This window comes from Parus major, chromosome 15, assembly GCF_001522545.3.
Source record: "Parus major isolate Abel chromosome 15, Parus_major1.1, whole genome shotgun sequence".
Taxonomy (NCBI): Eukaryota; Metazoa; Chordata; class Aves; order Passeriformes; family Paridae; genus Parus; species Parus major.
In genome coordinates, this window is record NC_031784.1 from 11,900,735 (window position 1) to 11,917,288 (window position 16,554).

General features: G+C 48.5%; 1 protein-coding gene across 2 annotated transcripts in view; it reads right to left on the reverse strand.

The window, feature by feature from the left end:
* FBXO21 (F-box protein 21) overlaps positions 1–16,338 on the reverse strand; it is a 19,692-nt gene extending 3,354 nt beyond the window's left edge. Inside the window, exons 1-11 of one of the 2 annotated variants that reach the window (XM_015644363.2) lie at positions 16,118–16,338; positions 13,344–13,479; positions 11,150–11,244; positions 9,391–9,512; positions 7,559–7,705; positions 6,926–7,059; positions 6,572–6,708; positions 6,023–6,199; positions 5,202–5,334; positions 2,706–2,896; positions 1,636–1,793 (exon numbers count right to left, since the gene is read on the reverse strand). In XM_015644363.2, coding sequence (XP_015499849.1) covers positions 1,636–1,793; positions 2,706–2,896; positions 5,202–5,334; positions 6,023–6,199; positions 6,572–6,708; positions 6,926–7,059; positions 7,559–7,705; positions 9,391–9,512; positions 11,150–11,244; positions 13,344–13,479; positions 16,118–16,323 — 1,636 coding nt within the window. In that variant the 5' untranslated portion in view covers positions 16,324–16,338. Of the gene's footprint in view, positions 1–1,635; positions 1,794–2,705; positions 2,897–5,201; positions 5,335–6,022; positions 6,200–6,571; positions 6,709–6,925; positions 7,060–7,558; positions 7,706–9,390; positions 9,513–11,149; positions 11,245–13,343; positions 13,480–14,831; positions 14,852–16,117 lie in introns of those variants that run through there. The other variant, XM_033518247.1, reaches the window with a different exon arrangement.
* Between the last annotated feature and the right edge of the window lie 216 nt (positions 16,339–16,554).

Consider the following 16,554-nt stretch of genomic DNA (forward strand, 5'->3'; position numbering starts at 1 on the left):
GGAGCTGCAGCTGGCAGGGGGAACAGGCTGACACAGGTGAGTTCAGCACAAGGTGGGAGCCTCCCAAAAGGTGCTGACGAGCAGTTTGGAGCCATGGATCTCTCTCCTGTGCTGTCACAAAGCAAACAAAACACAGGTAAGAGTGGACAGGTACCAAACTCCCTGCATGACACAGGAGTTCTGGAATTAGCTGCACTCAACCCACAGATTTCCAGGAAGGCCTCAAACTGAGGTACATTTATCTATAATAAGCTTGGGGTTATTTCTGAGCTGGTTAAATTAAACTCCACATGAGGATTTGTTTAGGATTCTTTCAGTAGAAAACTCTCCCTCTCTGCCTCCCCAGAGTCAGGTCAGGAGGAGATGAAATAATCCTTCCCAAATGATCTGAGGATGTTTTAGAGGGGATATCAATAGCAGCAGGAACAAACCCTTCACTTTTCCCCAGCAGTATCAGAGCTCTTGGAGGCCACAGAGATGCAGTGATAACAGTGTCTCCTACACAGAGATAACAGTGTCAGCCTACCCTCAAGAGCTGTGGGACCAGACAGGGTTCTGTTTGTTTAAACATCATTAGACACAAGATAAGTGATGACTCAGCCCCAGCAGCACTGGGACAATTACCTGATTAGGTAATTACCAAGATGCATATTTTAATATCAACCCATGGCACATGAGAATTTCTGGTTTTAAGACTTTCTGAGGCCAAGTCCTGATTGATCTGAGCCATCAGGCTTTGCCATTTCATCTTTTTAAAGCTTCTGAATATAAAAAAGCCACTCTCAGGACAGTGTGAAACACCTGCACTTTAAATCTACAGAGGGAGGAGTGTCCCTGCCTGTAAAATCACCTCTTGTCACACTCAGCACATGAGGGAGCACCCAGGAAAAGGGAATTTTGGTCAGCATTTTCCCTCCAGCAGCTTCCACATCTTCCCTCAGCCAAACACACAATGGCTGTGCAGCTGCCCTGCCTGGATGGGACCTCTCTGTCACAGGGGGAACACAAACATGAGGGAAATCAACATTTTTACAATGTACAGAGTCACAGTTGTGCTTTTGTAACCTTCTTCAGAACCTCAGTTTAACAGTTCTTTATGTATGCCAACCACACACTCTGAGATCAGACAAGAGTTTCCTCTCATGGTTTGTTGCATAAAGGACATGTGATGGATTTCTACACCTCCCTGCAGTGTGAAGAACCATTAATTTTTGTTCTGGTTAAGGTGGCACTAACAGCCAGGTTACCTGTGTTCCCTGGGATCCTGGCATGTGGCAGTGGCCAGAACCATGTCCTGACCCCTCACTAAATCCCACCCTGTCCAAGCTGTCAGGAGCTGCTGACAGACCTTCAGCCCTCAGCAGAAGATGAATTATTTCTCTCAAAGCAGCAACCAAGGTTCACACCACGAGAGTGTCCAAAACACTCCTGGAGGCAGGAGGAGATCACACCAGGGTGGGCCCTCCTGCCCATCCCAGCAGTGCTGGTTTCATGGAGAGCAAACAGAGCAGACCCTGATCCAGGCTCATTTCCTTCCTCCACCTTTATAACCCTTGCTAAGCACCCTCAGTGGATCAGCTGAGCATCCCTCAGTCCTGATGTGGGCAGAGAGTGCAGCCAGGAGCTCCTGCTCACCTTGGGCAGCGTATCTGCAGGAGCCATCCTCCACCAGGACGTTGTAGAAGGGCTGGTGGGGGCCGTGGGGGAGGCTGTGCACGTTCATATTGCGGATCCACTCGTGGCCCATCATGCAGGCAGGATCCCAGCCATAAATCACACAGTTGTAGCCATACCTGATTAAAGAAATTGCACACAGAGGATGTGGAAACTCCAGAGCCAGCTCTTTTTCCTCAGGATTAATAGAGCACAAACAGGATAGGAACCTCATGAGAGCTGGCACAAGGAGGAGAGGAGCAAGAGGGAAAAAAAAATCAGAAAGACTTTGTGTTTGTATTTTGAGGTGGAGGGAAATGACTATGAGTAACTGGATAAACAGACTGGAATAAACAGCTGAAGACAAAGGAAAACCAAATGTGAGCAAGAAAAGAGAATGGGAAGAGCTTGGAAGTCAGCAGCCAGAAGAGGAAGGAAGAAATAAGGAGGGACCAACCACCCTGCTGGGTTGTGCAACTGCTCCTGTGTTCATCCCACAAATGTGGCAACCCCAACACTGAAACAAAACCATCACTATTTACAGAATATTTATGGGATTAACTGTGAGGTGTTGGAGCTGTCACTGCTGATGCCCCTCTGATGTGCTTGAGATGTCTTGGTGAGTCAGAGCAGTGGCCAAAGCAACAGTGCTGGCCTGGCTCTCTGGCAGAGCAGTGCAGGCAGGAACAGGGAATGAGGGAACAGGGAATAAAACTCCATAAACTGCCCTGGGAATATCAGAATCGATTTTGAAGTTGCCTCTGTTGCACAGCCCCTGGTGAAGCGATTGCTGCTGTTTCTTGGAGAGCTCTGTGCTGTGGGGATGTTACCTGTGTGACAGAATGACTCAGACAAGTCAGCCTCTCTACAGTGCCAACATTTGCTCTCTCCAGGCACTCCCAGAGCCACCCCCATTTTCCTGCACAGGACAGACACACGTGCCTGGCATTTCCCACCCCTCCTTGGCACTAAAACCACGTCCCACTGCTGTCAGCTCAAACCCTTCTGCCCTGCTGGTACAGAGCTGACTGTGGGGAAGGCTCCAAGCTCACCTCTTGTGTTTCATGATGAGCCCAATGGAGAAGCAAACCTCCTTGTGCTTCTCATCCGAGCGGTGCTTGACCTCGGGGCCCAGCTCCTCCTTGCGCCGCTCGATGTGCTCCAGGGTGTGCTGCACCAGGTACCCCACAGCCCCGTGCTGGGATGGGTCCAGGGCCTGGATGTGCTGCAGGATGTCCAGGACCTTCCAAACCACAGCAAAAACAGGTTCAGGTTGTCCCTGCAGCAGCACAACTTCTAAACACATACAGATACATTGCTGGAGTCAGCTGCACAGAAGCACCCTAAGACCTGCCACAACATCTTCCACACTGCTCTCTGCTACAGCTTCATGTGCAGCCTATTCTTACTCCTTTTCTCTTGGTAAAGCCCCCAGCCTCCAAAGAAAGGCACTGGAGAGCACAGCAGCACCTTAAAACACAGCCCCACGAGTTCATCACGTCCTGTTTAGTGCCCACAGAGCATCTCTCAAGGTTTCTGGGGATGAGAATGCAGTTCCCAGTGTCCCAAAATGCTGCTGGGAAGTGATTCCAGGTGACTTCTGCTGCTCTTGAGAACTAATATTTTAACTTAAAAGAGCTTCTCAGCATGTCTGTGAGGAGCAAAAATAGGGCAGCACAGGAGGAAATGGAAATAACCTCCATGATGCTTTTCCATGGAACAGGGAACAAGAGAGAAAAGCTGCTTGTGTCAGGATGACTAACGAGCACAAAGCAGCAAGGTCTGCAGATCCAGAGTTCCAGCTTCCCAAAACCCTCTGGCACAACATCAGAGCATCTGCTGTTGAGTTTGTGATGGGCAGGCAAAGCAAATTTTATTTTTTTGGTAAAAACAAGGAAAAAAAACCCCAACCTGTTGTGTAAACATATTGGGAAAATGCATGTATCTGTCTCAACATCAAATATGTCAAGTCCCAAAATCTGCCACACTTTTGGCACCTGGAAAAAGGATTGTCTCCTTGACCATAGGTCTGGTCATTAAGCTCAGAGCAGCAGCAGAAGAGGAATGGAAATCTCAGGCTGTTCAGCATGAACAGCAGCCAAAATCCAAGGAAAATCAATTTAAATAAAGGACAGGTGAGTAATTCATGAGAAGAAGCACAGCTCAGGCTTCTTGGCCACTTTAATGCTATTAAGAAGGATGTGAAAATCCCGAAAAATCCTAAAGGAATGAAGTAACCACAGCTGCCAGAGATTATTGGGAATTTTATTTACTGTTATTTACAAATACTTAGGGCAACATTGTGTAGCTCTGCAGGACTTTTTAGATTTCCTACCCGTCCACAAATCTGGCAGCCCCTGTCAGAGCTGGTACATTGTGTCCTGTCAGGCACAGCATTCTCTCTGGTTAGCTGCAACCCTGCCTGACAGCCTGGAACAGCTGGATGCAGTCCTGAAAAACCCAAATTTGCTCATTTCCATTGCATCTGGTGCAGAGAACTCAGTCAGACTCAGCCCCAGGGTTAGGTTTTGTGTTCTGAGGGGCTGCAAATCCAAGCCTGGTGCTCTCCAAACACATCCCTGAGTGCCAGGTAGGGGCAGGAAGATCCTTCAGTGTTCCCTATTTATATCCAGTGGCCATTTCAGCTCAGTGAGTCCCTCCCTTACACCATTTTTTGGTGCTGGTTTTTCTGTGCTGACCCTAAGATTTGCTGCTGTAAGAAAGGAAGGCCAAGCTCAGCACAGTTTGTTCTTCAAAGGGAAGGAGGCAGCTTCTCCAGCAGTCCTGTTCCAGCTGATTTGGTGGGAAGAGCTTTGCTTTCTGCTCAGCTGCCCAGCCAGTATTCCTGTCCCCTTCCCAAACCTCACAGGTGGAACTGGCACAGGCTCCACTAAACCAGCACATGGAATTTTAAGTAGGAAAAACCTCTGTGCTGCAGTGACACACTAAAAAAAACCCCAATTTTTCTGAGCTACAGGCTCTTCCCTGTGCCTTCTCCTGACTTGGATGTTCAACCTGTAAATCTCAGCACCTTCTTTCCCACACTCCCAACATAACAGGACTGGAGTTGTTACCCTGAAAGAAAAGGAATTCCAAGGACAGGAATATCAAACTGCTTTTTCACAAGAGCCACAGATTGTGTGGAGCACAGCTTTGGTTTTATTTATAAAAGATAAGTTCCTGAAGTTTTCTGATAAGGTAATTGCTCCTTTTCCAAGAGCCCAGCAGGAGTTTTACCACAATTTAGGCACAGAGCAAAAAGGATGCTCTTACAACTCACAGTGCATGGTCTTGGCTGCAAAACAAGCTGTAAATAATAAATTATGACTCAAGGCTGCTCCCAAGTCACCCCCAGGACAAGCAGGCAAGAATCATCCACTCTCCCTGCTTCAAATTGATTCCCTGCAATGTGAGAACTCCTCCAACTGCATTTATTACAGAAACAACTTGTGGCAGACTGTAATGCAGGCTGACATAGCCCAAAAATCAATAACCCAGTGTTACTAGAGCTCAGCCTTTCCCAAAACATTCCCTGAGTGCCCAGGTACCTTTTCTGGCCAGATTCCCAGGTGGAAGTACAACCTGGCCTGGAGCATGAGGTGCTGCACATTGTCTGGATACATGGCCAGGTACAGGTCCAGGGAGTCTCTCAGGAGCTGGTAGGACTGGTCAGTGCTCTCTCTGCCAGCAGAAAGGAAACTCAGCTGTGAGGCTCTGCAAGCCCGTCCCCAGAGCTGCCAGGGACAGGGCAGTCCCCAGAGGGATGCTGCAGGTACAGCACCTGTGTGTTACAGCTCACATGGGGACTCCAGCATGGATTGTCTGTCACCCACCACATCAGCCTGCCCCAAGGAAAAACACAGCTGATCACTGAACTCTGCCCTCCCAGCCTTCTCCTCGGTCTGACAGTGCCACTCGCTCTCCAAGCCATTTCCTTCTGTTCCCCTGACACCTAAAACAATCCTTCTACTCCTGTCAGTCTGTCTACGGCTCAGGAAAGGGATTATCAGGAGGATTTGAAAACAAAACTTAATGTTCTACACACCAACATTTCAGTAGCTCTGAAAATGCTCATCTGAACATGGGGGCTGTGCCTACCACATAACAGAAAAAGGCTCTGCTCTTAGGGTGGACAGTCCCCATCAGCTTTGCCCAGAGAAAATAAAATATCTTGTCTATTTTCCTGAGAGAAACTAGTTTCACTAAATATTTTTATTTCCACTCAGATGCAGGTGATTGAAAGCACCCACCCAATGCTTTGTGGCACACAGAACTTTCAGGCTCTCATGAGCTGAGTGGAAGCAGCAATACTGGACAATGTACCCTGGGTCCTTTTTTTCAGGGTATTTCAGGTTGATCCTCAGCTCACCTCTTGCCAAGGTTCAGGAGATTCCCCACCATGCGCTGCAGGACCTCCTTGGAAGTCACCACTCCATAGAACTCCTCTGTCACGTGGTGCCCGATCAGGTACTCGCACTCCTTCACTGTCAGCTGCTTCCCCTTCCCAAAGGCGTCGATGTAGGTGTAGTCAAAAATATCTGTGCTTCTGAAGAGGCACCAAAGAGACCAAACTGTGATCAGAGTCTCGTGGTAAAGCAGGATTTGCTGTTTCTGTTCCTCCCTCAGCACTCCCAAGCTGTGTCCTTCATTCCTCAGCTCCCTCCTAAACAGAGACTAGCTGGTATCTTCCCTCTTTTCTGTAATTCTCACATCACCTCATGGGTATAATTATTTCAGGAAATCTGTTATTATTCAGCAGCAGAACTGAGCTCTAGGAAAACTTTCCTAAAGATCTGATCTTTCCCTCTGTACAGGCAGATGGAACATAATGAAACACTCTCACAGAGGTGTGGAGCTGTGAATGTTTTCTGGTTTTTGTCACTCTGGGCACAATTTCAGAGTTCAGCAGGTCACTCACCCTTCTTTCCCTTGACACCACCGCAGTAGGAAATGGCTGGGAAAGTTGACAGGCTCCAGTTTGACTCCCAGCTGCCTGGCAATTGTTAAATAAAGCACAGACAAACTGATGGGAATTCCTGTCCTGCGGATCAAAACCTGGGGGAGAAAAATGTGACAAAAACATGGGCAGGATTCAAGAAAAACATAAATTTCAAGGGTTGATCTCACAACTGAAAATACAACTTGACAGAATATGCACTGAAGGATGACATATTTATTTAAGAGTTGCTCTTCACAGAGAATTATTTGTCTGGCTACATTCAGACAAATAAAAGCCTTGCAGGCTCCCAGTTTTTACCTAACACACACATACCTGGTGAATGTAGGAATTCAGGGAATTGTAGTAATCCAGCTCATTTCCTTTGTATTTCAGCTGCTCATACAAGACACAGTTCATGGCATCAAGCACCTGCCTCTGAAGTTCCACTTCTGGAACGAGAACCTCTCCTGGAAAACACATGCAGTGAAATAAAGACTGAGAAAACAAGAGCACTCAACCTTTATGCAATGAAATCTTCACATGGGCAGGCTCAGTCTCTCCTTGAAAGGCAGAAATTACCCAGTGTTTATCAAACTAAGGAGCAAGATGCTGCCTGACCTTTGGAGATGATAAACATGCACCTTTCCACTGATGATTTTCTGAGATTGGCAGGAAAGAGGTTGCTTCCCAGTGCCACAGCTCAGCTATAGATAACAGGACTGGTGAGATTTCAGGGACAAATGGGAAAAAAACAGAATTCCCCTCCCAATTCTTTTATGCATCAGATGGACTGAACCCCTGGGCTACTGAACAGCTGTTTCTTGAATGATGGCTTAAATAAATGTCAGAATTTTGTTTGCCAGGGGATAAAAACAACAGCTCTTTAAGCTGCCACAACTCCACAGCTGTTTCAGCTGTGTAGAGGTGCAGGAAGGCTCTGCAGGAAAGCACATTTCTGTACAGTACCTGCCTTGGAAGCCAAGCTGGGGTGCCTGGGGTTCTTGGTCCGCAGCACTTTGCGCACTTTGTCTGTGATATCGTCCACCTGAGCCTGGACACTCTTCAGGCAGATGTCTGACAGGGGGTTGCAGTATTGATCAATCAAAACAGCACCTGGAAAAAACAAACTACATAAGAAACAGGACTTCAGTTTTTTCTTTGCTTGGTTTTGCCTGCTCTACATTCCAGGCATGCAGCGAGCGGTTGCAGCAGAACAGCAGAGCTCTGTGTTTGAAACCTGCAGTCATCTACCAGATTTGTCACAGAAATACAGAGCAGGAGCTGACATGAGAAATGACCAGCTGAACTCAGTATTCCCCTCTCCACCATGCTGGAAGGTATCTGTACCTTGAGCAGGAATGCTGCTGGATCAGGCTTGAGCAGCTCTGTGCTCACACCGCAGCCCCTGGCGCCTCCCCAGAGTGCAGAGGTTTTTATTCAGAGCCTGAAACAGCTTCACTCAAACTGTCTCAGTTCTGCCTTCTCCCTCTCACATCCTCCATATCATCCTTGTTCATCATTTCCTTGTCTGCTACATTCATCTTTCTCTTCCACGCCTGCTCTCCATCTTCCTAACACAACCCAGAACAGAACAAACTTTCATGTTCTTCCTGCCCAAGCCTCTGCAGGAAAACACTTCCTTCTCACAGAACCTTCTCCTTGGCACCACTGCTCTTTCCAAAGCCTCCTCTTGTTCAATCTTTGGAACCACAAAAGTATCTTTAAAATAAAATAGCCACAAGGATTTTGCATGGACCATACCTCTTCCAGCCTGCTACATGGCTTTGTCAGCATGTCCATGACAGGGCTGTAAATCAAGGAATTCAGCAGCGCCCTGTGTCTCCATTTTGTCCTCCCAAAGTGTTCCCTTTGCTGACCAGGTGAAAATTCCCCAAAAAATTCCTGCTGGTGCTCCAAAGGCACCTTCATGGCAGACAAATCACACATATTTGTGACCCACATCATTAAATCTCATAATTAATTTGTTCTTTTTCTAGAAAAGGCCATTTTTTGCTTTCCCTTCTTGCCGTAACAGCTCCTACTTCAAAGTCTATTGCATTAACAAGAACCAGCTTTGGAGCTCCAGCCTCTTTTGTTCTCTTTCAGGGACATTCTGGAGTGTGTACCCAGAGGAAGGGACTCTTCCACAGCTCCTGGCAGCTTCTGAGCCATTCAGGAGACAGAAGGAGAACAATCCACCAGACTGAGGACATGAAGAGCAGAAGAAGCAGGAGAAAGAGCTGCTTCTTTCTCAGCAGGTGGAAGCGCCCTCCCACCACGTGCCTGGATTTGGATTTGCTTCCCACCAAAGTCCAGCACTCAGTTCTTGAGGCTCTCCCAGTGCTCAGGCTACAGCAATTCCCCCTGCCTGCTCCCTGCCCTTATCTGAGGAGCTCCTGGGAAAGGGGAAAGCAGGGAGCAGACTGGGAATCAGCTCAGCTGAATGCAGCCCAGGGGCCACAGCAGCAACATCAGTAACCAGGATGTTGAGCTACAGCTCATTTCCTCAGCACCCTGCTCAAGATTCCAGTGTTTTACCATTTCCTGCCTTCAGCCCAGCTGTCCAGGGGTGATTCTTCAAGCACACAGCACTGACAGCACCCGATGTCATCCTGACATTTTGATACAACGCCGCTGAGGGATGGGAAGGATTCCAGGCACATCCAAAATCCAACCTGAATTCTGAGTCATTAGTCAAGGGCTTGCTGCAATCTAAGCAAGGCAGGCTCCTTGCAAGTCAAAGCATGATGGAGAGCTGTTATTAGGTGTCCTAGCTGGGCTTTCTGCCAAGGACTCACCCTCCAGAAACGACTGCCGCTCCGTGGGCCGCTGCAGATACTCCTTCAGGTTCTTTAATATATTCTGCTGCCGTAGGAAATAGAGAATTTTCTTTGCATAGTACTTCCAGGTGAGACCTTTCCTGCACAGTTAAACACAAGAAACGTTTCCCTAAATGGGTATTTGAAGGGTGAACAGTTGGTTTAAGTTTTCCAGTGAACATAAGTTTAGAGTTTATTGTTTTTCTCAACAAGCACTGTCACTGAAAGTCAACCCAAAAGGGGAATGTTGAGAGGAATTTGTCATAAAAAGCCACACAACCTGCAACACATTGCTCTTATCATCCCCAATTTTCATCCCATCACTGATACATCATTTTGAGAAGATACATTATCATGGGAAACAACACAGATCCTAATTAAAGGAGTTCAGGAGTATCTGATTAAAATCCAATACTTTATTCATAAAACATTACCCTCTGTCTGACTGCATCTCTCCAGAACTACTCCTAAAGCATCCTCTCAGCATTAAAAATAGATTGATGAGGGACAAGAATGCCAGTCCAACAGCATTCAGAAGAAAAACAAAATTCCCCAAAGGAAAACCAGTTCTGTACCTTTGAAAAGGCAGGAGGAGATCAACAGTTGCTCTGTAGATGACACAATTCCAAAACTTTTTACAGTAAAGCCTCTCCATGCTCCTGGACAGGAGGGCAATCAAATCTCATTATATTTTATCTTCTCCCAGTAAACTGGGATCCTCAATAGGGACAACTGCTTTATTGGGATATCTTCCAGGGAAATGATTTAGCCTAATGCTCCTGAATGGCAATGATTACAGCTTAATCAGGGTGTAATTAGCATCAATTCTGCTTTATGGGGAGGCATTTGGCCACTGCAAAGCCTCAAAAGCTTTTTAACCAGTTGTCAAATGAGAGATGCTCAGGCCCAGCTCAAACAGAGAAGGCAATAAAATGGATGGGAAAAGGCAAAAATGAGATGATTGCCATTCCAGTTGGGTTTTTTCAAGCTCTATTAACAGTCCCTCTAATCAAGGCTATTAGGCCTCATTAAGGACATTTATCACAGCTTTGTATCACACCAAATCCAGCCTGGGTAGGTGGTACCAGCAGAAAAACCTTCAAATAAAGCAAATAAAACCTTCAGATAAACTTCCTCGTGTTGCCCAGTGCTAATCAAGGTGATGAGATTACCCAGGCAGACAAAAACCAGGAGTTTTATTTACCACCTGTCTGAATCATTTACAGAACTGCACATTTTGCAGTGGCTGAATTCAACTCAGTTGCTTCTCTGGGGACAAAAATTGGACCAACCTACTCCAGCTCAGAAAAGGAAAGAAAAAGCTGGAATTTCATGGTACAGGGATTCACGGTGGCCATCCTGAAGGATTCCTGCTTCCCTGTGGTGCTCTGGCCTAATCCTGCAAATCAGTTCAGCAAACTGATCCAGGCTTCAATCAAAAAGGAACAAGAGGATGGGAACAGGCAGAGATGAGGGTGCATGGAGATCCCAAGAGAAGCCATGAGCTGGCAAGGAAATAAACAACAAAAAGCAACACAAAGCCAGAGGATCTTCTTCTTGTGGGACAAGGTTTCCTCTGGAAACACTCAATTTGTTGTGAAATCAGCCCTTAGCAAGCCTGGGGTGCTGTTTAATGAGTGACCAAGAGCAGAGGATGAGGTCAGGCATTAACCAGGGTATTTTTGTCCTTGAACTGGTGAAAGAGGAAGATCTCTGCCAGTTCTCAGCCCTCTCTTACCTTCCTTCCATGTTGAGGATACACATCAGCTCATCCTCAAAGAAATGGCTGGGGCACCCCAGAGTCTCAATGTCACTGAATCCATCACAGGGGACCTGCCAAAGCAGACAAAGAGTTATGCACAGCACAACAGATTCTCCCACAACTTCAGAAGAACTCTCAAAACTCAAAAAATCTGTCCTACTTTTTTAATTTATGAAAAATCTCAATTTTTTTCATGTCCTGCTCCCCAGATACTCATGGTCTGTACTCATGGAGTTACCATTCCATTGAGAACCCCAGGAACATCCTACAGCAATTTCAGCCAAACTCTACAGCATTTAGGGCTGTGATGGTAAGTTCAGGACCAGCAGAATCACATTTATGCAGGGTGGGCACAAGCTGAAAGTGATTTTAAGGTGGAATCAACTTCTGCTTGTGGTTGACTGAACCTCTCCATACACCCCCCTGTGCAGGAGATTAATCCTGGTTGAAGGAATGAAGAGGCAGGAGCCTTTATTTTTTGCAACAACCACTTCTGCATCTAAATTCAGAACAGCTATTTTCTTCCAGAATCCAGAATTACTTTTTAAACTTTGGCTGAACTGTAAAAAAAAAATCAGCTTTCAAGCTTTTCACTATAGGATATGGGCTCATATATGGGTTGGAAGGCTTTTCCCCTCAGCTCTGAGCAGGGAATCAAGCTGCAGCTCCTGGCCCCACAGGAGACGGTTCTCATCATGAGGCCTTTGGGTACTGTTTAATGGTCTCTGCATAGTCTTTGCATACATGATCAAAACAGGAGGAATCCAGGAGCTTCTTCTCCCAGTTAATGCTGTGACAATTCTCCATGGACAAATGTCTGGCTGCTGCAGAACAGAGCAGCCAGGAGACACCAAACACCCACCTGGCCCCACTGCCTTCCTTCTGCACAGCAGCCGTAAAAGGGGGGCTGCATTAGTGGCTCTTGTGTGGAATTTTTGAATTCAGCCAAAGTTACAGGCAGTATTTCTATTTATTTCACAGAATTCCAGGCAGACCCAGCTGTACAGCTTGCCAAAATCCACAGCCACCTACCAAGCAAACAGCCAAGTGATTCCTGTTTCATGTGCACGTCGGTGTGAGACACCACATTTTCACCTTTTCCCCAGTGAACACAGAAGCATCTCAGGGTCATGGCTGGCTGGAGAACTTTAAAAACACACTTTGCAACTGAGTGGCCCTGTTGTGCCTTGTTCCTCAACTCAAAGGGCTTGTGACAGCTCTCAGAACTTGTCCTTGCACAAGGTCTGAAGCAAGAAACGGCAGCTGTGCTTTGAGTCAACAAACTCTGCGGCCTTCAGAATTCCCAGAGCCAGGAAAAGCAAAGAGCTTTTAGGGCTGAATGCAATCCCAGAGTGTGCTGCACTCCACACACCTCTGGATTTGGAACTCTCTCCCCTTTTGGCTGTGTTTCACCATTTTCATGCAAAGTCAGGAAATACAAAATCTCTGCATGGTTGAGGTGATGTGGAGAGAGGGGGCAAAAGAAAATAACAAAAAGTACTGATCACAATCAAGGAAGGGAAATCCTTGAATTATGGAATCATGGAATATCCTGAGCTACCACAAGGATCATCCAGTCCCACTCCTGGCCCTGCACAGACATCCCAAAATCCCACCACATCCCTGGCAGCGCTGTCCAAACGCTCCTGGAGCTCTGGCAGCCTCGGGGCCGTGCCCATTCCCTGGGGAGCCTGGGCAGTGCCAGCACCTCTGGGGGAAGAAGAAGAACCCTTTCCTAATATAAATAATAATAAAGACTAAATAAACACATTTTTAAAAAAGGAAAACCCCTCCTAAGAAATAAACAACTTTTGAATGGTGTAAGAAGTTTTAAAGCCGAATACACCCTGGTGATGTGAAAGCTCAGGCAGTGTTGAGGAAACTGCCTCAAGCTGCTCCAGGGGAGGTTTAGGTTGGATATTAGGAAAAACTGATTAATTGAAAGGGTTGTCAAGCATTGGAACAAGGTGCTTAGGGAAGTGCTGCAATCAGTGTCCTTCAAAGGGGTCAGAAAATGTCAAGATGTGGAGCTTAGGGACACGGTTCAGTGCTTGGACTTGATCTCTGAGGTATTTTCCAACCTTAATGGTTCAATTAATGCTTTTATTAATGATTCTATTAGACAAGTGGCCAGGCTGCTGCACACACATATAAAGAGAGGAGGACTTACATGTTCTGAGAAGAACCTTTTGGAGAAGGAAGCCACAATCCTCTGCGCTTCCAGCCCCGCGTTGTGCCGCGCCTTGTACTCCTCCAGCCAGCTGACACTGTCACTGTGGCTGTAGTACTTCAGCAGCGATGGCCACCTGCACAGGCAGACACAAATTAACACATCATTAATATTTCACATCCCTGACAACCTCCACAACGACCTGAGGAGCTGACACAGTTCCCAGACACTGCCCAGCTTTAAACTGTATTAAATTACCTCAGACATCAAAGCACAACTCCCTGATTGCAGCTGTGCATTAATGATTATTTAAAAGCGAGCTCTCCTGAAACCTTCAGAGGCTTCCACTCCAGGATTTCAGTACCTAAACATCCTAAATGCTTCAGTTTTATAATTAAAAGAGTTTACCACAAAGAAGTGTCACGTGGAAGCCAACCTGGCACTGAACAGAAGGGGAATTCTTTGTCCTGTGTTCTTCCTACCACCTCGGGGAGCTCATTAAAAGGCTGCACAAAACACAGCTCCCTCCGCTGCCCTTGCTGGTGGCAACATCTACGGGAGGAAAACACAATCCTCGAGTCAAATTGTGACAGCTAAATGCTTCTGCAGTTTGGTTTTGAGACAAGAAATAATTGTTTGAAGAGAAAAAAAAAACTCCTCAAAGCTTTCTCGTAAAAAAAACCCCTCAAACTCAAAGTCCACACATTTCACAGCTTACTCAGAATTTCAAGGTTCAGCTGAAAATCCAACTTCAGGGCATGCTTTGGGGGCTGTTAGCAGCACCTTTTTGAATAAAGTGGGTGTGTGCTGCCACAACACAGCTTTGTGCCATAAAATATGTGCCAGCTCTGCAACTCCTGCTGCTGTGAAGACACCAGGATCACTTGAGTGAGAAACGTGAACAAGATGGAAATACTTTGGAAATGAAGCTGAGAGAAAGGGGGTTCTTTTCATTTGCTGGGGGATTTCTTCCACATTTTGAAATGCTGTTTATTATTACTGGTTTATACAAAAGATTTTCCTTCAGCTCCATGGGTCATCTTAGGTTCTTTTCAGGTTATATATATATATTTATGCATTTAATTTGCCAAATACTGAAATCACTCCTCCTGTATAATAATTATTACCAGTGTCCAAACCACACCTGGAAGATATTTCACTGCTGGTTAATAATAAAACTCCCCTGCACTTGCCTCCACAAAATAAAGTCAAATAACCTCACATTACATAACAACCTCCCTCCTGATGGCTCCCTGGCCCTTCAGCTACTGCTGAAATGCAGCCACCTCCAAAAAACCACCACAGTCCTTTATTTTGGGATGAGGAAGGAGAATTTCATGGGTTGGAAGGACAGTGGGAATTTCAGAGATGAAAGTGCCATTTCTCACAATGGAATCCAGCCAGGATGGCAAGGTCAGGGTGAAACCTCCTGCCAAAAATTCCATTATCAAGGAGAGAGGAGGAGAGCAGCGTGTACCAATCACCCACCACATCCCATTCCAGCTGCTGGATCCCAAGCAGGGTGAAACTTGCAGGAATTGCAGCCACTGAACAGGTGACAGTCAATCCCAGAGCCATGGCTTGGTGGAGTGGGGCAGCTGTAGTTGCTCAGCAGCTTTTTTCCCTCCCATGAAAAGGGAACAATCCCCACATTTGGGCTGTGCTGGACTTCAGGAGCCAACTGGCAGCTAGAGAAAGCAATTCTGCTGCTTTTCCTGTGCCAACACAGACAAAAACAGGTAAGAGGTGAGCAGGTGCTACCCTGGACAGCCTCGGGGGTGAGGGGAGGTGCCTCCAGGACTGCTGAAAGCAGCGCAGCATCACCAATATCACACCCACCCTTCATCCCCGGCCAAAACATGAACAGCGATGCTGAGCACAGCACCCTGGGGGAAACAAAACAGCAGCAAAACCCCATCCCAAGGATCTGGATCTGTGACAGCAGGTCTCCCCAAATCCTCACGAATAAACACCTCTGTGCTGCCCAGTATCAGTCCTGAGATGGGTCTTGGCTGCTGTTTTGGAGCCTCCTGGAGGGGTCAGGGAGGCCAATCCACGACCCCAGTGCATGGTTCCACTGCCAGAGCCCGGGCTGGACCTGGGAACTCAGGGGATTCACGTGTGGAAAGGGCCACAGAACCGATCTCTGGCCAAGGGCGATCCCCTGCCAGCAGCAGGCTCAGCCTGGCCCCTCCCCGGGGGATCTGGGAGAGCAGGCAGCCTTGTGGAAGTCCTTGGAGCAGCGCAGAACACCTGCCCGCAAAAGCTGTGGCTGCCCCATCCCTGGAAAGGTTCCAGGCCAGGCTGGATAAACCTGGAGCAACCTCGGACAGTGCAAGATGTCCCTGCCCGTGACAAGGGGCGAAACGACGAGTTTAAAGCTCCCTTCCCACCCAAACCGCTCTGTGCCCCCACGCTCCCACCCGCAGCGCCGGAGGCTCAGCCGGCCCGGGAGGAGCTCGCTGTGGAGCCGGGAAGGCACGAAGGGATCGGGCGGGGACGGCGGCACTTCCACCACTCCAGGCACACGCGACCCTGCCGGGCCGGGCTGGGCCGACCACCGGTGAAACCCGGGGGTGCCGCTGAGGCCCGGCGGAGCCACTGAGGCCCGGGGGTGCCGCTGAGGGCCCGGGGGAGCCGCTGAAGGCCCGGGGGAGCCGCTGAAGGCCCGGGGGAGCCGCTGAAGGCCCGGGAGTGCCGCTGAGGCCCGGGAGTGCCGCTGAGGCCCGGGGGCGCCCCTCCCCTCCCAGCCCGGGCCGCACGGCGTTGCCCACCTGAGGCGGAAGCGCTCCCGCCACACCTTGCCGCGGGGCTGGCACGCCTCGCGCAGCCGGCGGCAGGTGCAGGACACGCGGCCGATGTCGGCGGCGCCCAGCACGTCGCAGCAGAGGATGAGCTCCAGCAGCTCGCCCGGCAGGTCCGTCAGGCCCGTCCCGCCGCCGCTGCCGGGCCCCGCCGGGCCCGCCGCCTCCGCCGCCATCTTGGCTGTTTACCTGCGCTCCGGGGCCGCCGGCGCTTCCGGGGAGGGGCGGCCCGGGGAGCGTCCGCCAAGTGCGGGCTCCGCGCCGAGCGCACAGAGAGCAAGGGAGCGTCTGACAAGTGACGGCAAACGGAGGGAACTGCCGCTGGTGGCCGCAGGGGAACGGGGGCACAGCGGGGCCTGCCAAGGGGAAAAAGGGCCAAAAATGGGCCTTATCGATGTGATCAATAT